Below are 27984 nucleotides of genomic sequence, written 5' to 3'. Positions count from 1 at the left end.
AATAATCTCTGCATCGGAAGCTGCCTTTTCTGGGTATATCTTCACATGTGAAATGGTCTTTGTTGGTGGGCAGCCTGAAGATGGTGCCCTTGGATTCCCCACTCTGAGCGCTTCCGGCTATTAGCCATTATTTTCCTTCCTTTGGCCATTGTCCTTGGTTTCCCCAGTCCACACTACCTTGTGGTAAGATTCCAGCTCAGCGTATCCAACGTGCAGAGGACAGGAGGGGCTCAGCGGGGCCTGGTTCCCAATCCCATCCCAGGCTCCAATCCCCCTCTCTGCCCAGAGAAGGTGGTTACTCCTCAACCACCAACCAGTTACTGATGCTTTCTGTGCCTCAGTTTCTTCATCAGTAAATTAGGGATATTAATAGGACCCCCCTCTAAGGGTTGGAAGATTAAATGTACAGTGCCTAGAATGTATCATGCCCTCAATCTCTATTAACAATTACCCTCTGTCCTTTAATGGGGTGGGTGGGGTGCCAGTGAGCATGGTGAGGGAGGGAAAACTTTGGCAGGCTTTTTAGCCCTGTAGGCACCCCAGAGCAGCAGGGGCGCGCACTGCTGTAGCAGCTTTGTGCTACTTCTCTTCAGTAGGGAAGGGTGTCTGGCTTCAGCAAGCCCAGGGTGCGGGGGCACCCGGAGCCAGACCCCGCTACCCACCGCAATGACAAGCAACGCCATCCCTGCCGAACTCCATGGCAGCATTCACTTCATTTCTTCTCTTAAAAATTAATGAAGGCTGCTCAAAATTCTGTCCTCTTCCAGCACCCAGGACAAAGTCTCCCTTCCCAGTGATCACGCCAGTACGCCCGGCACTACTTTTTTGGCCTCACGTTTTGGCCCGGCTAAAAGGAGCCCCAAATTATTTAAGTCCTTGGGGGCACTTCGAAGATCCACCGCTCAGCCAGGCCCCCGGGGGGTCTCCGTCCAGGCCGGCCCCTCCCCCAAGGTCACCCAACTTTTCCTCTCGCCGCAGCGCCCAGGGAGGGTCCGGGAGGGTCCGGGAGCGGGTGGCGGCCGGGCGTGTCCCGAGACCCCCGGGCCGGGTGGGGCGCGGCGGGGCGGCGCGAGGCCCCCTCCCCGCGCGCGGGGCGGGCAGCCGCCCCGCAGTAGTCATTGGCCAGAGCGGGCTGCGGGCGCGAGTGCTGATGTCAGGCGGGCGCGAGTGCGGCGGCCAGCAGCCCGGGCTCGGGTGGGGGGGCGCCGCGTGGGGGCGGCGGCCAGCATGCTGCTCGGCTGCGGCTCGGCCTCCCACACCCGCGGCGCCCTCGTCCTCGCCAGCGGCGGCGGCGGCGGCGGAGCAGCGAGCGGCGCCCGCGTCTGCGGCGGCGCAGGGTCCGAGCGCGCGGCGCGGCGGCGGGGGTCGGGGCCCGGGCGGGGGTCGGGGGCCCGGCATGGCGCCGCGGAGGGGCGGCGGCGGCGGCGGCGGGGCGCTGGGGCTGCTGCTGCTGAGCGCCGCGTGCCTCATCCCGCCGAGCGCGCAGGTGAGGCGGCTGGCGCGCTGCCCCGCCACTTGCAGCTGTACCAAGGAGTCCATCATCTGCGTGGGCTCTGCCTGGGTGCCCAGGACCGTGCCGGGCGACATCAGCTCCCTGTGAGTGAGTGGGACCCCTCCAGTCCCCGCCCCACCCTGCGCCCGCCGCCGCCGCCGGGGAGTTGCCTCTGGCGCTGGGACAGCGCGACCCTGACCCCACTCCCCAGCCCTGTTCTTTGCATTTGGGTGGGGGCGAGCTAAGGGGCGTGGGTGGAGTCTGGGGCCCTGGGGAGGATGGAGGGAACCCGAGACCCAGAGTCTGGGAACCCTGACAAGTCCCTGTGGCAGTGTTTCTCAAAGTGTTTCTGCATCAGACCCAACTGGGGGAGCTTGTGCTAATGCAGATTCCCGGGCCTGCGCTGAATGAAGCGGGTCTCTGGAGTGGAGCCTTGGAGTCTGCATTTGGCGTCCCCAGGTGATTCTGCGGTGCATTAAAGTTTGAGAGGATGGGTGTATGCGGGGGAGTGGGTATCGGGGTGTGTATATCCAGTGAGCATGACTGGAGTGAGTACAGCTGGCAAGGGGTGAGGCCTCACCGTCCCACCTCGGGTCTGTGGAGATGGTTCACCATGGCCTCCGCCAGACTTGTCCACACTGCAGGTTGAGAAGAACCTGGGTAAAGGCATGCAGCCTCTGGGAGTGGGGGGCCGCCCCATGTGGCCTGGAAGAGGGGAGCACAGAGGGCATGGCAGAGCACTGGGACATGTGGGACACTCCGCCCAGTGGCCGAGTGCTGGCAGGCAGCCTGACTTGTTGCCCTGAGTTCACAAGGGCTTTTTCCCCCTCCCACCACACATTATATTGGCTGCTTGTTCAGCGCTGGAGGGACTGACAGGAAAGAACTCCACGTTATTTATCCACCTGCTAAGAGATGCTTTTAACCTGCCCTCACACAGCCGCTCAAGCCACATGACCAGCTCTCATAATGGCTCTGGAAGGGGCTATTGGGCTATATCTTTACTGCTGGGAAATGTTTCCTGCTGAAACGACCCCTTTGTGCCAGGTAGAGGGTTGGGGTGATGTCCACTCAGTCACAGAGGTAGGGAATCCCCCGGGGTGAAGTCGCTCATGCTCAGGGCACTTCCTCTTGTACTGCACTCCCCTGCCTCCCACCCTAGGCGAGGTGCAGGGGCCTGGACCCAGGAGTGAAGGGGTTCCTTTTGGCACTTATAGGAAGTCAGGAGAAGTCTGGCTGGCAGGAGCAGAGGGCCTTTTTGATTCCTAATATTGCGAAGTCGGGTGACATGGAGGGTTCCAGAAATTAGAATTCCCCTTGTTAAATCCTTTAGACCAGCAGCTGCTGAATTGATCTGCATGTTAACTGAAGTAATTCCGAAATAATGTATTGAGGTCCTGCTGTGGCCAGAAAGGATAGGGGACCTGGTGGCAGAAATAGTCAAGCTTCTTGCCCTTGTATTGACCATTATATCTGGCAGATGGCATTGCCTCCCACCACACAGTCAAGTTCAGGTGTCTCTGAGATTTTCCCCAAGGCTTTCATGGTGCATTTAATCAGAAGTGCTCTGAGTGTCTTTCAGAGATATGTTCCCAAGGGGAATGCTTAATCCTACCCTGGAGTTTCATCGGCCAACATTAACGCTGTGTCTACACAAACAGAATCATGGGCAGAAGTGAAGTAATTATCCATTTTCAGTCAGGGCCTCCTGTAGTTAAGAAAAGGAAGCGAGGGGATTGATTTAAACTGGCTGAGATAATGTTTGTGGAAGGAGCTAGACTGATGGTGAAGGTTTCTATTATCCAGACTAGTTTTCATATTGATCCAGTTCATTGGAAAATGGCTTGACTCTTCTCGTTCCTTCCCCTGAGAAGCCCCTGGCCAACTGTTCTAAGCCTTGTTCCTGAGGAGGAGTTGAAATACAGGTAGAGGATGAGACCGGTTGCCCACCCTGCTTGGCACTTCTAAAAAAAACCTAGACCTCGTTGTGTTCCTCTTCTGCCTGCAGGAGCCTGGTAAATGGAACGTTTTCAGAAATCAAGGACCGAATGTTTTCCCATCTGCCTTCCCTGCAGCTGCTGTGAGTACGGGACGTTCTCTTTGAAAATGGGGATTCTGGAGGTGCAGTCCTAGGAGGAGCCATCTCTGCCTCTTTGGTGTCAGTCTTTCCTAAAATACCCGAGTAAACCATGGCTGCTCTTAGTGTTAACTTGCCCTGTGGTGTCCCCACTGAGCGGAGTCCCAAGGCTCTTTGCTCTGTGTCCTTCCCTTCTTTTGGCACATGTTTTCCTCAAGGACTTTATTGTAGATCCCAACTCCTGTATCCGGCAACCGGGGACCTGATTTCATTGAATTATGACCTGAATTTCTCTTAAATGAACTGTTTCCCCAAAACCTCCCTTTAAAGGAAAACCTACGTTTTAAACTCTTAATGTTACTTTGGAAATAGAAGTATTTCTAGTTGACTGAGTACATAAACTATTGGGCAGCATACTATTTGTTTATGTGCAAAATTTTATTTACTCATCCTATCATCCCTGTGAAGAGGGTATTTTTATTTCCCCATTTGACAGATGAGAAGACTGAGGCTCAGAGAAGTTAAGTGACTTGCCCAAACTCACAGCCAGAATTTTAACCCCTAGTCGTAACTGCTCTGCATCCGGCCACTCCTGGCCACTACCTATGTCATGACCAGGAGCCCAGGTCAGTTAATGTTTGTGGAAAAGAAATGTCCAAAAAGCAGTTTTCAAAAGCAAGTCAGTGACGGGCGAAGTCATGAGTACGTAGCTCATTCTCTTCATCTGTATTAGTTTCTTAAGTCTGAGATGAGATCAAAATTAAAACGACATATTACAGAAAAATATGGAGAACTGGAATCCTAAATAACTTCATGTTGATATTTTTGTTCTTGAAATGTTATGTACCTACTTATAACATTATACTTAACATTTAAAAATATAATTTCTTAGAAATTGTAGTTTTATTAAAATATACTTTCCATATGGTGGAAATACAATTTTAGGTATCTCACCAAATAGACTTAGGTGGTGACTGTGTAGACTATATAATTACCAAGTAGACTTAAATGGTGACTCATAGAAAATTACGTGCTGATAAATAGTCTGCTGAAGATTTCTTAAACTTTTTTATTAATTCTCATAGAAATGTATAATATGGTAGAAAGAATTTTTTTTTTGTCTCAGCTGTGTGACTTTGGTCAAGTCACTTAACATCTCTGGCTCAAGTTTTTCTAAAAATAGAGTTGGATTAGGTTCTTTTAGTTCTCTAATTTTAATAATTGCTTGTGTTATCATAAAGCATTCACTGGCTGCTTAGTTGTGCTGAGCATTAGAATGTTTTGAAATAACAGCTATCAGGTCGTATTACTGAGACCCGCAGGGGAGAAAGGGTGGAGTAACGGGGCTGACCAGAAAATCTAGCCAAAAGGAATCCACTTGCCATCGTCCGTCCATGAGCATCCATGAGTCAGGTTGTACACCTAATGGGCCAGTCTTAGGCTGAGAAGAGCCCGTGTTTGCCCACGGACCAGAACATTCCAAAAGGAACAGAAAGGGCTTCACTATGTGCCTCCAGTTTTACATCTCTGCATTGAGATCTATCCTTTATTTTCAGATTGCTGAATTCTAACTCATTTACAGCCATCCGAGATGATGCTTTTGCTGGACTTTTTCATCTCGAGTACCTGTAAGTTCTCTGCTTTGTCTATTTGCCTGGCATTTGGTATCTCAGTAGAATTGCTGTATTGCTCTCCAAGCTGGAACAGCACCTCTTTGAGAGCTGAGAGGTGGAGATGATGGAGAAAACCCCCTTCTCTTTTCAGCACTGACCCTTTATAGTTCACTTGTGTATAAACATGCTGGGGCAGGAGGAGGTTGGAGACAAAGACGGGAAGAGGAGACAAAGAGGAAAGATATTCATTCATTCTCTGCTGACATTTAGTTTGTGGTGTAGTAAGCACAATTGGAAATTGCGTTGGATATTTTTACCTCTCATAACTAGGCATGGATTTGCTGATCAGCCAGAAATAAAGCTGAAGGATTCTGAGGGTTACTTATTTTTAAATAAAGTCTCCCTATTTACATGTCTTTAATTCAGCTGTTCTATATCCTGTTTGCAGTGTCTCCTGTGAGTGACTGTTGAGGGTCTAATTTTATTTTTTCTCCTTTAAAAAAAAGGTTATTTTTCCCTTTTTAGATGTGCAGTTTTTTCCCCTAGCAATGAGCTTGCCCTTATTCTGATTTCTTTTCTGATTTGTCTTTTCCCCCTTTCATGTCTTTTTTCCCCTTAAATTCTTTCATCCTTGTCTTTTGTAACTTTGTAATAATATTAATCCTGCTATCTGATGGGCTTTCCCTACTTAACGTTCAGAGGGATTTTTAAAGCTTTGTCTCTGCTTTCTTATCTGAGGTTAACAGGTAGATGTTTGAATTCTAAACACATCCTGGGTCTAGGAAAATGCTGCTGATTTTATGTCCTCAGGAAAGGTGTCTCTGGAGGAAATCTTTCTCCAGAGGACACATAATGTGTATGCTCTCCTGATACTCTGATAGCATGTGTAGTATGGAAAGCATGGTACTCCTGTAGTACTAAGTCTAACTAGGTTCTATCAGCATGTTAGCAGCTGAGGGAGGTAGCGAATGTAAAGCTATCCGTTTTCTCTTACAAGCAGTTCATTTTACTGTCAAGGTTATTGAGGAGGAAGTTTGCTTATCAGTTTATACTGAAGTCTATTACTGAATAGACCCCTGATTTTTAAGAAACAGACCTCAGAAAGTTGTCAGTATGAGAATCAAGAACTGTTTTACTAACTAATGGCATCGTGTTGCAAAGCCTCTCCCTTGGACCATCTCCTCAAAGACCCCTTTACATTTGACGTAACGTGATGCCGTAAACTGAAATTTAGTTCTCTGGGTCCTAGGGAATAGTCATAATGCATTCACTTCATATGTTTCCATGAAGACTTTAGAGCGTGGCCAGAGTTATTATTGCAAGGTCCTGTGTGCAAGCTCTAAGACATCTTGGCAGAGAGAAGGAAGTTTGGATCATACGCACCTTCATTATACTTCCTATTGCCTAGTGGCTTAGAGATCTGGAGAGTCTTCTTGCTCTGTCACCCACTTGTTCAGAGATTAGACTGTGTAGGGCATGATGAACTGAAGTTTGCCAGAAGCCAAGCTTGATGGAATTCTCCTTCAGCAAAAGCTTTAATATGGGCATGTAAAACAATGGGCTCCCTCAAGGGACAGTGATATTAACAAAAGTGTTAATAGCGAGGCACTGTGAGATGTAAGAAGGATTGAGTGCGGAGAATGTCTGGAAGCATTCCAGTCTTGCAGAACTTCTTGCCTTTGTATAGTGCTTTCTTCTTTTTTTTTTCCCCAAGCTGTTTTTACTCATGTTGCCAATTCTGAATGTGAAGACTTCCATGCTGCTTCTGGAAGGAGTACAGAACATACACTTGTGTGCATGCATTCTTGCACACACCCAGCTCCCACTTGGAATCTGTTGTAGCTGACCTGGTCTTCAGAGTGGAATTTTTAAAATTCATGAATGCTTTTAGATTTTATTCTGAAAGCATACCAATGTCATTTTTTACAGATGTTAAGCAGAGAAAATTCAGTTTAATCATTACTGCTGTTCTCCTTAGGTTCATTGAAGGGAACAAAATAGAAACCATTTCAAGAAATGCCTTTCGTGGCCTCCGTGACCTGACTCACCTGTAAGTCCTGTGAAGAGTGTTGTAAATTCTTTAATGTGTAGAGTAAGGTTCACTTCCTGGTGCCTGTCTCTTACCTGACTGTTTTGTTCATATTGTAATATTTTCTGAAGGAAGCTAATTTCCAGGTTGTCCGAGAGGTTTCTATATTGTCGATCAGACACTTGCCCATTGTGATTACTCTCACACTTGGCTTTATTATCTTTCCATCATCCTGAATCGTTGTTATGGACCACGTGACTGCATGTGAATTAAGGAGCACTCTGGGCCGTGAGGGGCCTGTGTCCAGTGATGGAGGAGGTGGGAAGGAAGCTAACGTGTATCGTACGCCACTGTGTGCCAGGCACAGGGCTGGGTGCTTAGTGAGCCTCTTCTTTATCTTTCATAATAATCTGTGAGTCCCCGTGTTACCGATTTGGAAACTGAAACGTAAGTGACTCATTGAAGAATGTTGAATGCAAGATCAAAATTAGGACAAAGTGGAATAGAGACATTTTGTGGTTCCTCCAATTTGAATGCAAATAGGTTTTTCTTTTATGTTGAATTAATCTGCAGCTTAAGCTAAGCTCTCTCGGTTCTTTAATAGCTTTCTGGAGAAAAAAGTTAAACAAATTGATTTGAATTGGCATATCAGAATGAAGCAAGTATACACACTTAGCAAATTTAGAAAACTGGAAAAAATAGTGGCTGCATTTATGAAAATGTAAAAATAGTCATTGTCATGGTAGGAGCAATTTATTAGCCAGGAACCAGGTCCCACTTGCATGATAGATAGTTTGTGTTTAAGATAACATGTCTCATCTCCATTGTCAGCTTGTCTGTAGTAAAAAGAAAATTGGGAACATTGGAGGGCTTTGCATGGGGGTGTTGGGCAGCAGGGGGTAGTACCTTCAGTGTGTGTAACCCTGACTGATACAGCATCTAAAGAGGTAATCGTTCACGTGAAGCCCTGATATAGGCAAAGGTGTCTGTCAACCGGCTTAGCAAGCACTTGATTCTGGAATCCTACCAAGCAGAAGCTCTGCCTCAATTAAAGCTCGTAGAGTAAGGAGATGAGGGAACAGAAGTGGGAGGTCCGAACATCTGGATCAGCAGTTGATCCTGGAGAGCGTCAGAATCTAGTTGGCATTATTACTCCAGATTTTCTTTTTTTCCTATAAAAGCCTTGATGTTTTTTCAAATTCAACTTAGGTGCCAAATCCCCACATTCCTGTAGAAGCTAAGACAATGGGCTTGGAGTCGCATAGACTTGGGTTCAAATCTCAAGGCTTTATTGCTAAGCCTGTTGAGCTTCAGTTTCCTCATCCTTAGAATGGGGATGATTATACTGACCTCATAGGACTGCTGCACATGGTGGGTTAATGCTTGCTTGCAAAGCATCCAGCCCATTGCCCATGGTAAGTGCTCAAGGTATGGTGGTGGTTGTTATCATCGTCATATCATCATCAACAACAGCATCGTTCCCTCCCTCCACTCATTAAGAACTCTCAAGTTTCTGCATGGACTGCTGAGTAGCCTTGGCAGTTTGGGTGGCTAGACAGGATCTGCTGAGAAGACAGCTGTGGGTGTCTGGATAGGAACAGCTGTGACCAGATAAATCCGGTTCCCAGAAGTCAGGAATGAGGGGCTTTGTTTCTGAGCAAAGGCTCTGGGCAGGTTATGAACCTAAAGCAAAGCCCATGTGACTGGTTGAGTTAGTGCGGATATTAACTTTCATTTGACCAATTGGCTGTGGGTCCCCTGTCTGAAAACAGGTGTGGACATGCACTTATTGTGCGTGTATATTTGTATATCTTTGTACATGTGTGCCCATGGGTGCATGGACTTCTATACGTGTGGATACATAACTGTTTGTGTGTGCGTGTTTGTGCATTTGCATGCCATATGTGTATATCATGTGTGCGTATGTGTAAGAGGCACCTCCTTTTCCATATGACAGGCAGAGAGCACAGAGGGAACAGTGGAGTCTTCTGCTTGGGTCCAGAGCACATCTGATGCATTAGAGGAGAACTAGGCCCGCCCCGGCGTGTATTGCCATCCTACAGTCAAGCCTACAGGGCCTCCCTCTCCCAGGTCTCCAGCCTCATTTCCCTGATGTCCTCAGAACACTGGGCTCTCAGTGAGCCCTCGTGGGCACCCAACTCATCCCATATCCAGGCTTTTCCTCACATCCTTTCCCTTGCCTAGATGCTGTTTCTTCTGCCCGCAATCTTCTGGAATCTGCTTTTCCTTCAAAGTCCAGATTAAGTTCTGTCTCCCCCATGGAGCCATTCCTAACCTCCCCTCCACCCCTCCTGTAGCCCTCCCTCTTGGCTCCACACACCCAGGGCTTTACTGTAGGCATTGGCCATGCTGGTTGGTGCGATTTCATGGGTGTTAGTTTTATCTCCTCAGCTTGGTTGAAAGCTCCCTGAGAGCAGGGCCCACGTGGATCTTCCATTAGCTCTGCTCTTCCCCCAGCATCTAGCACAGGGCGAAGCCAGGACATTCTTTCTGGTTCGCTGATTGACTGATGGGTTCCTTACTGAGCTGGATTTTCCATATGTCCTCTACTTCTGGACGAGACAGTGACTTTTAAAGTTGACTCGTCTAGGCTGGAGATGTATGTAGTCATTAAATCATTTAATATATTGTTGAAAGAATGAACCCATCCTCCCACTTCCCCTCACTTTTCTGTAAACTTCTAAGCAAAGAGAACGCATCAGCTCTCTAAAGTTCACTCGTGTGCTCAAGGAAGTTACTATCTGGAATTTGCTTAAGTATCTTATTTTTATCTTTTATGAACTTTTCCAGCACCTACAGACTCACATTCATATGTAAAGAAACATAGATCAGGTTTCAAAGCATTGAAGGAGCAGTGCCAATCTGTAACTAAAATCTGGGACATTTGTTTTCCAGCAGTCTTGTAGAGCCCAAGGGACAGGTTACTGTTAAGTAGTTTTAGAAATGAAGTAAGTGCTGTGAATTTGTAGATAAAATGAAGTGGAAAGTGAGATGTTATGCAGTGAGTGTGAGTGGGGTGGATAGTCCATCTAAATAATCCAGCTTTCTGCAATCTCAGTTGAACACTTGGAATCGTTGCTGAGTTTGCTGCTTTTTTTGGCCTTAACCAATCCATGTATTCTTATCACTTCAATACAATATATTTCATTTACCTAAACATTTTCAGGTAAATAATTAACATTTAATTAGCTAAAAAATTTTGTACTTTCTAGAAAAAATGACCATCAACCAGGAAAAAAATCAAAACAAGAATCTCCTTTTTTAATTTCAGAAAGCTACTTCTACAGTATGTTCAGGCTGATTACATACTTAGCCTATTTTATAACATCTTTTAAAATGTACCAATAAATCATTTAGAAAAGAAAGGTAAAATTACATGAAATTGTACTGTAATCCATTTGTGGTTACCTAGATGGGAAGGGGCATAATTCAGAAACCACAGGTCTCCCCGTATTCTCCTGGTGTCTTGAAGCAAGAATGTTTGGATTAAAAATGGGCTCAAAGCTTCCTGCTCTAGCTGAGTCTAAGGAGGAATACCCATTTCTTTAATTTCTCTTTCTGGGATGGGTCATTATCATGCTCCAAAAGACTAATTTCATATATATTTTTAAAGATGTTGGAGCTGAATTGCCTACATCTTTATCATTTATATGTTTTACTGTTTGTTCTCGTATGAGTATAAAAGAAAATAAAAGTAGGCATCAGTTTCTTGGCTGACTCACATTAGAGCATGATGCCTGGAGGAAATCACAGACTTGATGGACATCATTTCAACTTCCAGCATCTTTCACGTCAACAGTCCAGAACCATGGATGTTCGTCTTCAGCAGGATGATGAGAGGGCACTGCATAATCCTGAATCATTGGAGAAAGAGTTGACGGTGTTCATTCAAGTCTAATTCCTGGAGATGGGGAATGGACTAGGACACTTCAGAAAGATAGTCAACACCAAGAGCATAAATACAAAATGGTTTCCAGTCAACTTTCATTAATGAGAAAATGAAACTGATCACAATCAGTCTTCTCTAAACATTGTGGTTCATAGAGGTTTTATATTATGGTTGGGATTAGAGCCGACGGTCTTTATGTAAAAGAGTATTTATGGAATCCTTTCTTAGAGTCACAAGTAATAGAATTCACCATTGAGAAACTTCTTGGGATGAGACTCTGATTCTTTTTTTTTCTTTTTTTTTTGTGAGGAAGATCAGCCCTGAGCTAACATCCATGCCAATCCAATTCTCCTCTTTTTGTGAGGAAGACTGGCCCTGGGCTAACATCCATGCCCATCTTCCTCTACTTTATGTGGGATGCCGCCACAGCATGACTTGCCAAGCGGTGCATCGATGTGCGCTTGGGATCCAAACCTGGGCCGCCAGCAGTGGAGCACATGCTCTTAACCACTGTGCCACGGGGCCGGCCCCTCTGTGTCTTTTTTTATCATTGTCATTTTAGTGCATAATTCATTGATTCAACAAAGATTTACTGGGTACCTACTATGTTCCAGGCACTGTTCTAGGAGCTGGGGATACAGATGTAAACAGTCAAAAATTTCTGTCCTCATGTTGTTTATGTATAGAGAGAATACATAGCCAATAAAGAAATAGATAATTAAAATGTATAGTATGCCAAGTGATGGTCATGCAATGAGATCCACAGAGCATGGAAGGGAGATGTGTAGAGGTCAGGGAAGGTGGTGATAGTAGAGGACAGGCCACAGGAGGTGGTGAAGTGAGCTGTGTGGTGTCTTGGGAGAAGACTGTTCCGGGCAGGTGAACATGGTGTTCAGAGGCTTTGAGGTGGAAGCATGCCTAGCTTGTGTGAGGAATAGCAAAGAGGTCAGGTGAGTGATCTGAGTAGTTGAGACATGATCTCGTAGGTAAGCGAGAATGGAGGTAACTAGACCATGGAGGGTCTTGCACGACATCAAAGGGACTTTGGCTTTTATTCTGAGAAACATGAGATGCCATCTGAAGTTTAACAAATGTATATAAAGAGCTTAATAAATGCTAGTTTTAAAAACAAAACAAAAAATTTACCTTGTACTCCAGCATCTATAATGTTATCTTTGTATAACTAAACTCGTTTCTTTATCTCATTATCGATGACCAAAGCCAGAAATTGAACCACGTTGTGCTGAAGAGGTTTAGAGCTCTGTTTTAAACCATCAGCTTTATTGAAGGGACTTCAGTGGGACAGGGCATGAAGACAATAACCACATTAAAATGTGACTTTCTTGTTCTAGCTCTTTGGCCAATAACCACATCAAAGCCCTCCCACGGGATGTCTTCAGTGATTTAGACTCCCTGATTGAACTGTAAGTAATGAAAATTAAGTTTGTGTGTGTTTGTCATTGTGTCCCAGTTAATTACGTCTTTAAATCCCCTCTCTCCCTTTACTGCATTTCTTTTATGTTGTAGCTAAAAATTTATGACAAAGTAGTGCCTGCTGAGAAACAGCATGTAGTTTGTATTGTGTTGGATTTTGCCATTTAATAGTATACTTAGTAGCGCTGGGCTCTCTCATTCCCTGAGATGGTGTATCTATCTGCTTTATCTTCTACTGGACGTAGTTTAACAAGATCTTAAAGCTTCTGTTGTGTTTGTGAAAACCGTCTTCTTATAATATCCTGGTTTTTTTTTTGTGAGAACCTGTGTCGGCTGGTATTTTTCTATCATCCCTCCTGCATTTTCAGCTTGGCATGGTGACAGTTTCAAGAGGGTTTGGAGAAATGTGATATGTCGGCTCTGAGAGTAGGCTGTGTGGTTAAAATCATGGACACTGAGGAGCGTTAAATAGAGTCAGTGATAAGTACAAGAAATAGGATGCGTTAAATACAAAATTTTTTTAAATTCCATTTTGGGGGGAAATTAAATATATTAGGATGTTAATAATTCTGGAGTTTCATATTACTGCCGAAACATTTCAGATATGTCTATTTCTCTGTGTGCTTGTGTTTTGTTTTGTCTTTTAGAGATTTAAGGGGCAATAAATTTGAATGTGACTGCAAAGCCAAGTGGTTGTATCTGTGGTTGAAGATGACAAATTCCACTGTTTCTGATGTGCTCTGTATTGGTCCACCACAATATCAGGAAAAGAAGCTAAATGATGTGACCAGCTTTGACTACGAATGCACAACTACAGGTATTCAGAAACTCTATCATTAAAGCCTGGCATTTAGAATAATTCCTTTGTTTTTCTTTTAGATCATCAACAGGGAGTGGGGAAAAGTGGTTGTAAAAGTTTTCTATCAAAATTATTTTAGAGAAAATTTAAGCATTCTAAAAGAAGTGAATTGATGCGGTAAGGAAAGTATCTCAACAGTTTGGAAGGATTTTCGTTAACTGCACTGGCTTTAATTTTGATTCTTTTTGATCTTTACAAAATTCAAAATTCTCTAAAGATTTTTTTTTAAAGGTCAAAGTATAAACTAGTGAGTTCAGCATAAAAAGATTTTCAGATCAGTCTAGGTTTCATGGAGAGCCAGCGCAGAGAGGCCTAAACTACTGTTCTCATGATCCACTGTTGTCCCTGTTCTCTTGAATGAATAATATGAAGTTTATTGAAAATTCAACTAATAAATACCAGACTTTAAAATCTATAAATTGCTTTCATAGTTCCATGTAAGAAGAGATAACTAGGTAAATTATAACCAATAGCAAAGTAGAAATATAACTTAACAGCTAGTTATCAAAAGACAAAACTCACATTGAAGAAAAAAATGTAAGGAAAGTTTGATTTTGTTTTCTGGGGACTGCCTCAAGGTTTCAGTTTATACGTTTTTCAGTTATAAGATAAAAATAAAACACTAGCAGCCTCAACTGTCACATCTCGTGGAGAGCAGGTGAGGGTCTCCATATGAAAGGCTTAAATGGAGTTTCTAGAGCTTCTAAAGCCAGGTTTTAAAGGAGAGTGGATCAATCCACAGTATGAAACCTGCTTACCAGACTTGTAAAAATAAACATTTAACTTGTGAGTTGATATCTACAAAGCCTCAAGGCATGTCAGTGGGAGCCACAGAAATGAGAACTGAGAAAATAGTTACAGAAACTCAAAAGACAAAAAAACTCCAAGCACAAAGTATCAGGTTTAGGCTGGTCCTACTGCCTCCCTCTAAACAAATAAGCAAACAAAAACTCACAGAGTAAAAATTATTTCTAGATATTTTTGTGAGTGAGGGACCCTACAAGTTCTGTTCTCTTCTGATAGAAAACCTGAAATCTTATGGAAATGCCCTTGTCTTTCATCATTGAACAGAGGCTTATTCAGCTGTGTAATGACAGGTGCCCTCTAGCAGCCGAGGCCACTAGGAGGTTATTTATTGTATGGTAGAGCGCTGCAATAAATCAGAGGTCGAAGTCAGAGGCATTTGCACCAAAAGGTGGCATTCAAGGCCATTTGATATTAATGCTAAGCCAGCGCTCCCTGTGTCTCCTCTCTGCCTCTTCTCCCATTTATCTGGAGAGTCCTCTAAACTCTAAGGTGAAGTTAGCAGCTTTTCCATTATTCTGGTCACACCTGGCCATAAAGTGTGAAAACTTTACCAATGTCCGAGAGAAATGACATGGGCTATAGGGGGTCTTGGGGAACTGGGAATAATTTATATGAGAAAACGTGATTTCTGACCTTAGATCTCTGGGGATGGTTATGAAAATGATCCGGGCTCTGAGAATTATCATAGGAATGGAGGGGGCTTGGAACCGAAGTAGGCAGGTCTCAACATCTGTCCTAAACCCAGAATCCACAAGACAGCGTGAGCCCCCTAACACGTTTTAGGGAATTCTCTGTCGTCTGTATATTTGTCTTTGCTAACAGGCTTTCTGCTAAAATTTAGAAAGTCAGCACTCTTCCCTGGTAATAGAGGGGTGATGATTCTCTCTTTGCTATTGTTTTATCCCTTTAAGACTCATGAACAAATTAGCTTTTGCTCAGTTTCTTCCATCATGAAAAAATGGCGCAACCAAGTTGTGACCTGTCCCCAAATATAGTCCTTGCCTTGTAAGAACTAGGTCGATCCATTTTGAGTTTTTTGGGTTCCTATCTTCTGCTCTGATCAAACCTCATCCTCTGACGCTCTGTTAAAGGCTGGGAAGGAAATATGTGAGGATGGTTGGGAGATGGAAAGCCAAATCCAAGAGTCATGGTACTGTTATCGCATCCTCACTAAAGAATTGGGAATAAGCACGTTTTCTGAGTGCATCATTTTCCTCTGAGCTCAGATTTTCAGAAAAACAGTAAATTCTTCAGGTAGAGGAAGGAAAGGAAGATACTGTTCTTCCCAGGGAGAGGAAGATACTGTTACCATTCTGTTCCTGGCACAGGGGTGTAATTAACACCACAAAGCCACCACTGGACGGCTTCAGCTCTCTAGATTAATCACAGTCCTTCCATAGCCCTCTGCTTCAAGTCTATTTTTAACCACCTCAAAAATTTGTGTTACCTACTCATGATTTCCTGTGTTAGGTGGATAATTCACTAAATTCCTTAGAGGGAGTGAATTTTGCATCCTAATTGTCCTGTTAGCTTCCCTATTTCAGGGCTGATGAAAATGCAAAGAGAAATAATGCATTAATGTGCAGTCTCTCTCCCAATAGGATCGGCATCATGTATAATTTATTTTCTGCAAGTGCTATAAATAGCTATGTAAAAATCTGTTGATTCCAGTGGGAGCGAGGCTTAATTGTAAGAGTCCCACTGACATCATGAACTTAATCCAATGTGAATGGAAGGGGCAGCGCTTTGTGCAGAGAATGCCATTAATACTTAAACGCTGGCAAATTGATGTCATATCGATATGTGTATTCTCTGAGATCTTTCCATAATGAATGTGCTTTTGCCATTTGTGAAAGATAAATGAAGATGGGGATGGGAAAAGGTATTTAAATTCCTCGAGTCTCTGCCTCTCAAACACACAAACGCATCAATTATTTTCTTTCATCCTTTCTTCCTCTGTTTCTTCTCTTCCTCCTTCCTTCTCTTCCTCCTCCTTTCTTCGGGGGGCAGAGGGAAGAAGGGGTCTCCTATTAAGAGTTAGATTTATACTTCAAATGATTTAACAGTCTGTTGTAGCAGATGGTCAGTAAGTAGAAAATAGTATGAAACCAATGTTTTGGGAAAATAAATGAAAATAGGGCCATCTCTCTCCTGATAGCTCTTTTTCATTCTGGGATTCTTTGATAAAGAACTGAAACTTTTTGGTCTGCACTTTGAACGACCTGCGTTTTTAAGCAAATGCTCATGTTTCTGAGAATTCAGAGTGCGGTCGGGAGACTGATGAGAACAAGGAGGCGATGAGTTACAGGCATCACAGGAGTGTCTGCAACCTTCCTCAGACCTGGCTTAAACGAATGTAACCTGAGATGTTGGAGTTGAGAGCTGCCCCGGTTGTAATTAAAAGAACGCAGCTGTATTCTTTGAGTCCAAAAGGAAGCAGACAGTGACGGCTGCGTTTCCGTCTTTTTCCCTTTATCTCCATGTGAACACGGAAACCTCATAGCCTTGTGTAGTCAGCAGGCGCTTTCTGGCTTCGCCACTGGTTCTGCCAGTACCAACAGGAATGAACCAAGCCTGAGTTTTTTCTGTCTTAGTCTCTGGTAGAGCGGCCCTGGTGTTTTGGGGGGTTGGTGGAGGGGTGGGGCTAGGAGCCATTGTGACTCTCCCCTAAGTCTTATTGCAGGCAACCTAATATTACCACTGTAACTAGAACTAGATAACTATCTAGTTACCCATATAAAACTACTGAGGGATTACCATAGATGAGGCTCTGTGCTACACTTATCTGCACTCGCTTACTTAGTCTCTACAGCCGCCTATGAAATAGACGGTCCCCTCATTTGACTGATGAGGAGCCCGAGGCTCAACGTTCTTGCCCAAGGTCATGAGCTACAAATGCAAACGGGAACCTGAAGTCCAGGCGGTCTTACCTAAAGCTCCACGCCAGCTCTTCTGCGTCTTCCGCTCCCTGCTGGGGGGCTGCCTCGTCCGCTATGGCCACCTGGCCCCACTCTCTTCTTGCTGTCGGGGAGCAGAGGCAGCCTCCTCTTTGCTTCTCCCTCTCCTCCCCACTCCTGCGTGCATCATTCATTCAGCCCCGTCCTCTCCCCTCACAGTCTGCAGAGTGGGCAGTGGGGCGAAGCCGGCCCACCCACACTCATTAAGCCAGGAAGCATTTATTAATCACCTCCTGTACACTCCAAAAGTTAAAAGGCACTGAGCGCTCACTTCGTGCGAGGCACCATGCCAAGTGAGTATGAATCATAATATACAACAAGGAAACTCAGGCAGAGAGAGGTTAAGTAACTTCCCAAGAAGGTAGAGTACAGCTCTAGCATCTTATCTTAGATACCATTAAAATGGACACTCCCCCAAGAGACAGCCCAGTGGTGGCCAGGACAGAGGAGGTGGGCTGTCCTCTTTCAGAGCTCAATTCCATGTTTATCAAGCACCTACCATGTGCCGAGCCCCGAGATTGGCATTTCCACCAACATTACCCCGTGTCCCTGCCGTCAGGCTTGGGAGGTAAGTATCACTGCCCCATATTGTGGATCAGTAAACTGAGGCCTTGTAAGCAGAAGTGCGCAGCCCTCTGGGCAGTGGTCCTCAAGGGCAGGCAGTGGTTTCGGGTGGTCTGACTCTAGGCACAGTGCTCTCTCCTGTGCGTCATGCTGCCCTCCGTCCCTCAGCTCTTCCCCGTCTGCCCCCTGAGCGTCACCTGCTCTTCCCGTCCCTGCTCCACGCTTCCTACCTCAGCACTTGCTCGGCTGCTCCTCACCTCCTTTCCTGCCTGTGTTCCTTTTCTACTCTTCCTCTTCACTCACTACTGAGTGGCCCTCTCTATTGCCTTTCTCATTTGACATCTTTTATGAGGCTTCCGAGTTAGCTGTTTCTTGAGTGGCTGCTGAGGGCTTGTGCCGTGGGAAGCTCCGAGAACTGTGGGACCTGGGCCTGACCTCGGGAAGCCTTTGGTTCAGAAGACACCCCACGCTGGCTGTGTGGCCATGGCCAGGCGTGCACCCTCTCTGGGCTTCAGTTTCTGGCTCTGTAAAATGACTCAAGGCTCTAAGATCTCTCCCATTTCTCCAAATCTGACTGTGATGTCACTATGTTGGAGACTTAATCATCGTGAATAATGGGATGTAAGCAACAGAGCCTGATTATGAGTCCAGTGAGTTAGGAGGAGTCCCGTGGTTTGGACCAGCTTTGCAGAGGAGATGGGACTTGAGCGGGCGTGGATAAGGATCGGGTCGGGAAGAGATGGGCAAAGCCAAGATTTTCTCATAGAAATGCCTTTCCTTAGCCAGACGCCCACCATCATTCTCCCTGGGTACGTTTACCCTCCAAGAAGCAGATCACATCAAAGCATCTCTGGCCAAAGAAATAACTTACCTTCGAATTTATTAATGTTTTTATTTTAAATTCTTTCTTCATTTGTTCTTGGCCACCATATACCAACTCTCCTGGCTTCTGAGGGCATGCTCACCTTTCCTTGGTAAAATCGTCCCTTCCCTACAAGATTGATTACAGAGAGCCAGCCGTAGCTCAGGGGAGTGATATGGACGAGGAGTATTGACTTCCCACTAAATGTAAGAGTAGAACACGTGCTCAGATAGGCCGGTTTCTGTGCTGCTTGAAAATCCGATCGATCTCCTCTAACTGCTTGTGGAGCAGCGGAGCGCTGTCCAGATCCCTGGCACAGCCGTTACCACTGCACGGAGTCCAGTCACCAGGAAACACACTTAGGTTAACTTCCCGCACTGTGGGCTTATAAATCTCTGACACCGTCTCAGGGGGCTTGGTCAGGTTTCCCACTGTGCCGTGTGCCATTGGGGAGTTCACTTTTAGTTTTGAACCTGCAGTGGCAGTGTGTCCCCCCAGGGGTAGTGCAAGCTGGAGGGTATAACAGGTGGTAAAGGACCCCATTGTCAGGTAAGCTGGAGATGTACCACAGCAAACAAAACTGAACGGGTTTCTTCTCTCCCGGGGCTGTTCTGAGAGGGCGAGAAATACAGTCTTTCCCAAACGAATGTGACCTGTGCAGCCCTTCCTCACAGGCTGATTTTCCTGATGGTTTCAAGAATGTTGCTCTGCGGCATCTTGTCTGTCTTTCTCCTTTGTTTAAAACTTTGAGATCCTTTAGCCAAACTTGTAAGCTATTTATCTAAAAGAAGCTGTATTAGAAACTGTGCATTCAGTCTGATAGTTCTGTGCAAGCCAGAACCCTTCTGGAATCTTCCAGAGTAAAACACACTGTGATGTGTGTGTTGCTTCTCTCTTGTCCTCCCTCCTTCTCCGTCCTCTGTGGAACTGATGATAGAAAGATCGAAGGGTAATGGTGGTCGATAAATCCCACAAGAGAGCTCATGCAGACTTTTTTTTCTAAACACCCATTCCCAGATTTTGTTGTTCATCAGACTTTGCCCTACCAGTCGGTTTCGGTGGATACGTTCAACTCCAAGAATGACGTGTACGTGGCCATCGCTCAGCCCAGCATGGAGAACTGCATGGTGCTGGAGTGGGACCACATCGAAATGAATTTCCGGAGCTATGACAACATTACAGGTGTGTTGCGGCTTTGATCGGGGGTATTGACCTAATTTCAGTATGGCCTAAAGCCCGTGAGAGAAGAAACGTTATCTGTCATACCGAACGAGGGCTTGGCTCTCTGACTCGGTTAGATTTGGGGAATGAATTGCAGCCACCCCTCATCTCTCTGATTTTTTCTCTACATGGCCGGTTATTGGTAAGATACCTCAGGTGGTGATCCTATTTATTGTTGGCGATCCTTTTGAAAAGGGAGGGGGATGGGTTGCATGTGTGAGAGTCGTTTTCCAATAGTGATGAGAAGTCGCCTGGGGAATCCCTTGATGCTGGGCAGGTACGGCAGCCCAAGACTGCACCAGCTTTTTAGCAGCTAAAAGATTCCTTTGACTTTTGTTAAGCTGATTATTAACTAACATGCTAACACACACGTGCATGCACACACACACATGTACACGTGGACACATGCACACACATACATGTGCACAGACACACGCATACATGCATACACACGCATGCACATGTGCACATTTCTATGGATTTTTCCTACTGCCCCCTTGCCAGGTCCTGGCGATCACTGCTTCCCTTTAATAAATACATACAGAATAAGAATAAAAGGCTCCCTAAGTTCAGGCCTTTGGGATGAGACTTAGTTAATGCTCCTTTCAATGCTGTCAGGGGATCCCCATGTCTTAGCGCTCCTAAAAATGGGCTGTCTACTTGCTTTTTAAATAAGTGAATACAGTCAAAATAATCTTTCAAAGACTTCTCATTTACCAAAGTGCAATCTGATAATAATACTAACTTTATAAGCAGCATCACGACAGCCTAATTGTTGCTCTATGAGAGGATTCCCCTCAGCGCTCCCTGATTCAGAGTTAGAGCAGCGTTTTGCTGTAGCAGCGAGAAGCGTGTCTAGGTGAAATTTCGGGATTAGGAGGCTCCTAGGAATCTCTCAGGCACCCAGTGGCTTCACAGCAGGTGCCGGGATGTAGGGAGGCAGGGAGAGCGTTGTTTCACCCCCGGGGAGCAGAGCTGCTGATGAACCTCATCTCGAGGCGCTGAGAGTCTGCGAGGCACACATCCAGATGCTCCGAAGATGCCATTTCAGATGAGCCGCTGTTGCTGTCAGGCCAGCTGGCCTCGTAGTGCTGAGCTCACATTCCTGAGCCCGAAGTGCAGATTCCGCACAGAGCCGTGCAGGTGGACCCGTGGAGGGAAGCCCAGGCCTTAGGACCCTAAACCCCATCCACATTAAAGGAAAAAGGGAGATGGGAGAGGGACTCGCTACCCATGTTTTTTTGCTTCCCTGTTCTTCCTGACTTGGAAGACAGGTGAGGGATGAGTGAGTTGCCCCTCTGCCTCCCCGTTCCCTCCTCACAGTAGGAGGTGGGAGCAGAGTGAGGCTTTGCACTTGTACAGGGGGTTCCAACGCCGGTGCTGGTTGCCAATGCTGGCTGTGGGCCTGTGAGGTGCCAGGTGCTGCTTGTCTCGTTGGAAACTCACAGCTGAGGTGTTATTGTGGTTTGCCTGCCGGTAGGTAGAGGACAGAAGCCGTCTCTTCAAGAGGGACGGGGCAGATAGACTATAAAAAGTTCAGGTTTTGAAAACCAGTAAATGTGGATTGTGCTCCTGACTGCCATGTACTGGAAAGTAGCTATGGCCTCTGAGGCTCAGTTTCCTCATCTGTAAAATGGGCAGTAGACGTTCCTCATGTGAATGTTGAGAGGATTCACTGAGTGCCAGGCACAGAGCCAGCAGTTCTTCATGCCAACCGCCTTCTCACACCTTTACAAATGAATGAGCAAGGCCCAGGCACGTGGGGTCACCCCACTGTTACTTCCGAGGCAGAGCCAAGGTCTGTCACTGCTGCTCCCCGCCCCTGCCCTCTCCCAGGCTGACCGTGGTAGGAAGGGACAGCACTGCCCTCCACCTGCCCTGCTGACATACTGCAGCTGGTGGCGTCCTCAGGGTCATCAAGTCATTCATTCATTCATTCATTCATTCACGAAGATTTCTTGAGCACTTACTCTGAGCCAGGCACAGTCTAGGTGCTAGGGCTGTAGCAGTGAACAAGCCAGATAAAAACCTCTGTCGTCTAGGATTTTACATTATAATGAGAGAGAGAGACAATAAAAAAGACAAATAATTCTAATACATGTAACACATTAGATAGCAGCATGCTGAGAAGGGAAAAGAAAGCAGAGAAGGAAGAGTTGAAGAATGGGCATGGGAAGATTGAAATTTTAGAGTGTGCAGGAAAGGCCTTATTAAAAAGGTATGATTTGAATAAGACCTGTGGGACGTGAGGAGTTGATCCACATGGAGAGTGGAGGGAAGAGCATTCCAGAAAGAGAACAGCAAGTGCAAAGGTCCAGAGGCAGGAGGGTATCTTTCCTGTTGGAGGAACATTCAGGTGACCAGTGCGGCTTGAACAAAGTGATCCAGGGGGAGTTGCAGGAGACGGTCAGGGAGGTGGGAAGGGCCAATCCAGGGGCCTTGCAAGTCCTCTGAGGGACTTGGGCTTTTACTCCGAGTGCTCTGCAGAGTCATGGAGGGTTTTGTGCAGAGGTCAGCAGGGCTGCGCAGGAGATGCAGGCACCTGGTACAGAGTGCCAGGTTGTGTCCAGCTGCTGGGTTGAGAGGAGTCTGTGTGGGAGGTGGGGGGACAAAAGTGGAAGCAGGGTGACTAGTTGAGAGGCTATTGCAAGATCCAGGTGAGCAATGATGGCCCGGCGCCCGCAGAGGCCCCAGAGCTGGGGGGTAGGAAGCGGTCAGTGTGATCCAAGTGTGTGTGGCCAGGGCCAGGGGCAGGTGGACCTCGCTAGTTTCCAGGCATTCCTCAGCCCCTCAGTCTTGAAGTCTGAATCTCCTGAGAGGTGGGCAGCCCCGGCATGAAGCCCACCTGGATCCTCTTCACAGCCAACCCCAAGAAATGAGCTACACCGTGTGGTGGTTGGAGCTTGTGAGCTCCAACATCAGACTGGTTTTTGATAAAACTGGTTCCAGATTTCTAACTGGTGATCTTGGCCAAGCTATGTAATTTCCTTGAGCCCCTTTCATCTGTAAAATGGAAATTTCGTGAATTTCCATTTCATCTGTAAAATGGGTTCATCATGGTATTGGACCCCTGGGAATTTAATGGAGGTGATATGTGTAATACTTAGCCCAGTCCTGGCAGATAGTGAATCCTCAGCAAATGTTGGGGTATCAGTGGGGATAAAAATAGGTATTTGATCACCATTCCTTGCTACCACCACAAGGGAAAGTCACCGGCTTTAGATCTTTTACTCTTTTACTCTTAATTCATGAAAACACAGAATCCATACATCAGAGTCCGAACATGCCCTGCCAAATACATAGTGCCCATTTCCTTTCACTTATTGGTTTCTGATCACATCTTACAGTTCAGCCTCCTCGCTTTCTTATATTTCTCCCTTCACCTGGGTCTCCAGGCTCAAATGCAGCCTCCTACAGGAAGCATTCCGTGATGACCTGATTGGAATGAGGTATCTGTCTTCTTACATGGAGTATCTGCTCCCGTACGTGAATTTCCATTAAACACAAATCGTGTTCACTGTCACATAATTTTTCATTTGAAGGAGGGCAACTAACATTTATGTACTCAGTGATTTATCAGCCTTTCCTCACGTAAACCTCATATAACGTAAACAACTTCATAACATATATATTTATTGTCTCCGTTTTATAGGGGAAAAAATACTAGGAGTAGTCCTCCTTCCCCCACAGACCCTAACTCTTTGACTTCCATTAAAACCTCCTCACGGCTTTCATAGGCACAGGAACGCAGGGACCAGCAGAGCTTGGCCTGAGGGAGGCAGGGAAGAGAAGAGGGTGGTTGCAGAAGTAGGTGGGTCGCTGGGTGGAGGAAGGAGTGTGGCGAGCTGGAATGCAGCCTGGCGGGAAGCCCCGGGCGCACGTGTGCTGGGCAGATGACAAATGGGTAAGCAAGGTGCAGCCCTGGGAGCACTTGACTTGAACAAGACCAACGGAAACATGGACCCGTTCTCCCCTCACGGGGCTGTGCGTGCCTCATTTGTCTTCTTGTTTCATCGCGGCTGGTCCTAGAGTCGGCAAAGGCTGGGCAGGATTTTCTCAATTCATGCCCGGCAAGCCTGGGGCTCCAAGGAATGGGAGGGGCACCGGCATCCTCCTCTGTGGTCCTGGTGACCTCGATGCAAAAGGGACAGCTCCAGCTGTCCATCCATCTTCTAGGGGGAGAGGGCAACCCATGGTCACGTTCACCCCAAGGCTTTGCTTCTCACATCTCCTTTTTCTCTCTACGTCTCTTCTCAGCTCTCCTGTTTTTGGTTTGTCTGCCTTTTGATTTCTGCATGCCAAGTGTGTTTCAAACTCTCATCTCTTCCTCCATTAACACGAACACACGCACGCACGCTCGCGCGCGCGCGCACACACGCAATGATCTCTGCTGCTACTGAAAACTCTATGCACCAGAAGTGTTTACTTGGACAGAGGTGCTTTGGAGCATCTCCAAGAAAGGCATTCTTTCTGTCTCACGCGGCCCCTTGGCTGAGACAGGCAGGCCTGGAGGGCGCTTCTGGGGAGCAGGGACTCCCTAGCCAGGCGGCTCAGGAAGGGGACGTGGAGCATGCGTTCTCACTGAGTGTTGGCAGCATGCAAGTCAGTGCAGCTTTTGAAGAGCAGTCTGGTAGTTTACACCCACCCTTAAAAAGGTGCACAGTGTTTGCCCCAGCAATGCCTGCATTTAAGAACACTGCCAGATGGTTTTCAAAAAAGATTTCTGTACAAGGAAGCATGTTGCTTACAATAATGAAGAACTAGAAATATTGCAATGTCCGACAAAGGGGGATTAGTTAAAGAAAATATTGTGTACCCATGCAATGGAATACTGTGTAGTATTAACAAATCAAGTTGTAGAAAATGCAATGACAATGGAAAATGTTCACAACATAGTGGTCAACGGAAAAAAAGTAGACTATAAAAAGCCCGAGTGTACTATAAGCCCCTGTATACACTATAAATAAATTCGGACTTATTAAAGAGTACATTTGAGTATATGTATAGATTGAAAATTAAAGAAATCTATCAAGGTATTAAGTCTTATTTCAGCATTTGTGGTACAAGTGATTTTGGTTTTCTTCTTTGTGCTCTTTGGTACGTTGGTGGAGTGTGGACTGGAGCCAGACCACCTGGATTTGGATCCCAGGCTCCACCAGGTACTAGCTGTGTGACCTTGTATAAGTTACTTAACTACTCTGTGCCTCAGTTTTACCCTTTATAAAATAGGGATCATGATGATAATATTAATAGTACCAGCCTCATAAGGTTGTAAGGATTAAATGAATAAATACATGTAAAGTGCTTAGTATAGTGCCTGGTCATAGTACGCACTTTGTAAGTGTGTTACCTATTATTATTTTCAAAATTTGCTTTGGTGAACATTGAAAACTTTTATAATCAGAAAAAAAAATGCAATAATTAGATTTAAACAAAAGAAAAAGACCAAGTTCTTGCCAGAAGGCCAAAGCAGTGAAAGAGAGAAGTAAATGCCGCTCTAAAACCCACCCAGCGTCTGCCCCCAAAGTTAATACTAAGGACAGAAATTGGGTAATTACCCTTGTAATTTACAGGCCAAATTCACTTTGGTCCAAATTGCCTAGAAAATTAGGGGGAAGAAATAACTGTGAATCAACTGACCTCGATGGAGGGTCAATACTCCTTGAGACGTGGGTGGTCCTACTGCTTGCTGGCTGGAATGGGGAGGTGGGGGAAGGGCTGGGGGTCTTGGTGCAGAGTGGGAGAGGATGGGAGGAAGTGGCCCAGACACCACTGAAAATGTTCGCCTTTTCCTGCAAAGTTCTGGTTTTTTGCTGCCTGAGTGGGATCATTCAGACCGTTGCTCACTCTATAGGTATTTATGCACTGCCCGCTAGGGGCAATTGCTAAAGGGTCTAGACCTTTCGATTTTCAATTGCTTCAATTATACAATAATGATAGCTACGAATTATTGACCACTCCCTGTGTGGGGTGCTCTGTACTAAAAACACTGACTGTGAAATTTCGCGTTTAGTCTTTACTAGCCCTGTAAGGTCAGCTGTGGTAGCGTCCTCAGTCTCATTTTAGAGAGAGGATCCTGAGTGCAGAGAGGTCACTGACACAGGGTCAGGAGGCTTATGAGGTGGGAGGCTGCATTTGGAACCCTGGGCTACGTGGTCTAGAGTCACAAGGTTTAACACCATCCTGCCTTCCTTTGGCTCTGGAAATCAGAAGAGGCCAAATGTCTTCAAAAGCCCTCATTACGTTTTTTTCTCCTGCCTCTGAGACCTGACTCCTACCTTTTCACCCTTCCTTACCCCCCAAGAGAAGAGGCCTGTTTAATTGCCCCATTCTGCCCTATGGTGTCAGGAAATACTTTTGAGAGTAGCAGGAAGACAATTCATTTCGCGTGTTAGTGAATTTCCTGAACTGTGTGCCGGCCTCTAAAGTCGCCAGAGGCTCGGGAGCCCAGCACTTACCATACTTCTGTGGAGGCACATTTTAAAAAAAGGGTTTTTTTTAAATTTTTAATTGTGGGAAAATATACATAAAATTTACCATCTTAGCCATTTTTAAGTGTGCTGTTCAGTAGTGTTAAGACGTTCACATTGTTTTGCAACCAAACTCTCGAACTCTTTTCGTCTTGAAAAACTGAAACTCTGTACCCATTAAACAACAGCTCCCCATTCTCCCCTCCTCCCAGACCCAGGCAACCACCCTCCACCTTCTGTCTCTATGGATCTGACTACTCTAGGTACCCCGTATAAGTGGAATCGTATATATTTGTGTTTTTTGTGACTAGCTTATTTCACTTAACATCATGTCCTCAATATTCATCCATGTTATAGCATGTGTCAGAATTTCCTTACTTTTCAAGGCTAAGCAATATTCCAGTGTATGTATGTGCCGCATTTGTTCATCCATTCATCCCTCAATGGACGCTTGGATTGCTTCCACCTTTTGGCTGTTGTGAATAATACCGCTATGAACATGGGTGTGCAAATGTCTCTTCAAGACCCTGCTTTCAATTCTTTTGGGTAAGGATCCGGATGTAAAATTGCTGAATCCTATGGTAGTTCCATGTTTAATTTTTCAAGGAACCGCCATACTGTTTTCCATAGTGGCTGCCCTATGTTACATTTCTCACTAGCAGTTCTCAAGGGTTCCAATTTCACTGTGAAGGAGCATTTTTAACTGTGGCTGCCCTAATCCCCTCTCCTTTCTTTTGGAGCACAGGTCAGTCCATCGTGGGCTGTAAGGCCATCCTCATCGACGAACAGGTCTTTGTGGTGGTGGCCCAGCTCTTTGGCGGCTCTCACATTTACAGATACGACGAGAGCTGGACCAAGTTTGTCAAATTCCAAGACATAGAAGTCTCTCGCATTTCCAAGCCCAACGACATTGAGCTGTTTCAGATCGAGGACGAGACGTTCTTTGTCATTGCAGACAGCTCTAAAGCTGGTCTGTCAACAGTTTATAAATGGAACAGCAAAGGATTCTACTCGTACCAGTCTCTACACGAGTGGTTCAGGGACACAGATGCGGAGTTCGTCGATATAGACGGAAAATCGCATCTGATCCTGTCCAGCCGCTCCCAGGTGCCCATCATCCTCCAGTGGAATAAAAGCTCTAAGAAGTTTGTCCCCCACAGCGATATCCCCAACATGGAGGACGTGCTGGCCGTGAAGAGCTTTAGAATGCAGAATGCCCTCTACCTCTCGCTCACCCGCTTCATCGGGGACTCCAGGGTCATGCGGTGGAACAGTAAGCAGTTTGTGGAGATCCAGGCTCTTCCGTCCCGAGGAGCCATGACCTTACAGCCCTTTTCTTTTAAAGAGAATCACTACCTGGCCCTGGGGAGTGACTATACATTCTCCCAGATCTACCAGTGGGATAAAGAGAAGCAGCTCTTCAAAAAATTTAAGGAAATTTATGTGCAAGCACCTCGTTCCTTCACAGCTGTCTCCACTGACAGGAGAGATTTCTTTTTTGCGTCCAGTTTCAAAGGGAAAACAAAGATTTTCGAACATATAGTTGTTGACTTAAGTTTGTGAAGGTGCGATTGGTGAATTTAAAAGACGTAGCACTAGCTCTCGCGAGAGAGGACCAAGGAAAAAAACTTAAAGAGAAGCCAGATTCAGAGATCTGAAATTAAAAATGCACTGAAGAAATAGTTAGAA

At 45.8% G+C, this 27984-nt stretch overlaps 1 protein-coding gene across 1 annotated transcript; it reads left to right on the top strand.

The window, feature by feature from the left end:
* Nucleotides 1-1396: 1396 nt before the first annotated feature.
* On the top strand, nt 1397-27984 carry LGI2 (leucine rich repeat LGI family member 2). The gene is made up of 8 exons (XM_058546822.1): nt 1397-1596; nt 3501-3572; nt 5126-5197; nt 7161-7232; nt 12474-12545; nt 13203-13372; nt 19622-19786; nt 27041-27984. Exons 1-8 carry the CDS (start codon nt 1397-1399, stop codon nt 27856-27858), a joined length of 1641 nt encoding a protein of 546 aa, XP_058402805.1. The 3' UTR covers nt 27859-27984.

This window comes from Diceros bicornis, chromosome 8 (genome assembly GCF_020826845.1).
Source record: "Diceros bicornis minor isolate mBicDic1 chromosome 8, mDicBic1.mat.cur, whole genome shotgun sequence".
In the NCBI taxonomy this organism is placed as follows: Eukaryota; Metazoa; Chordata; class Mammalia; order Perissodactyla; family Rhinocerotidae; genus Diceros; species Diceros bicornis.
The sequence above is the reverse complement of the archived record's forward strand: the minus strand, read 5'-3'. Positions and strand labels throughout refer to the sequence as shown.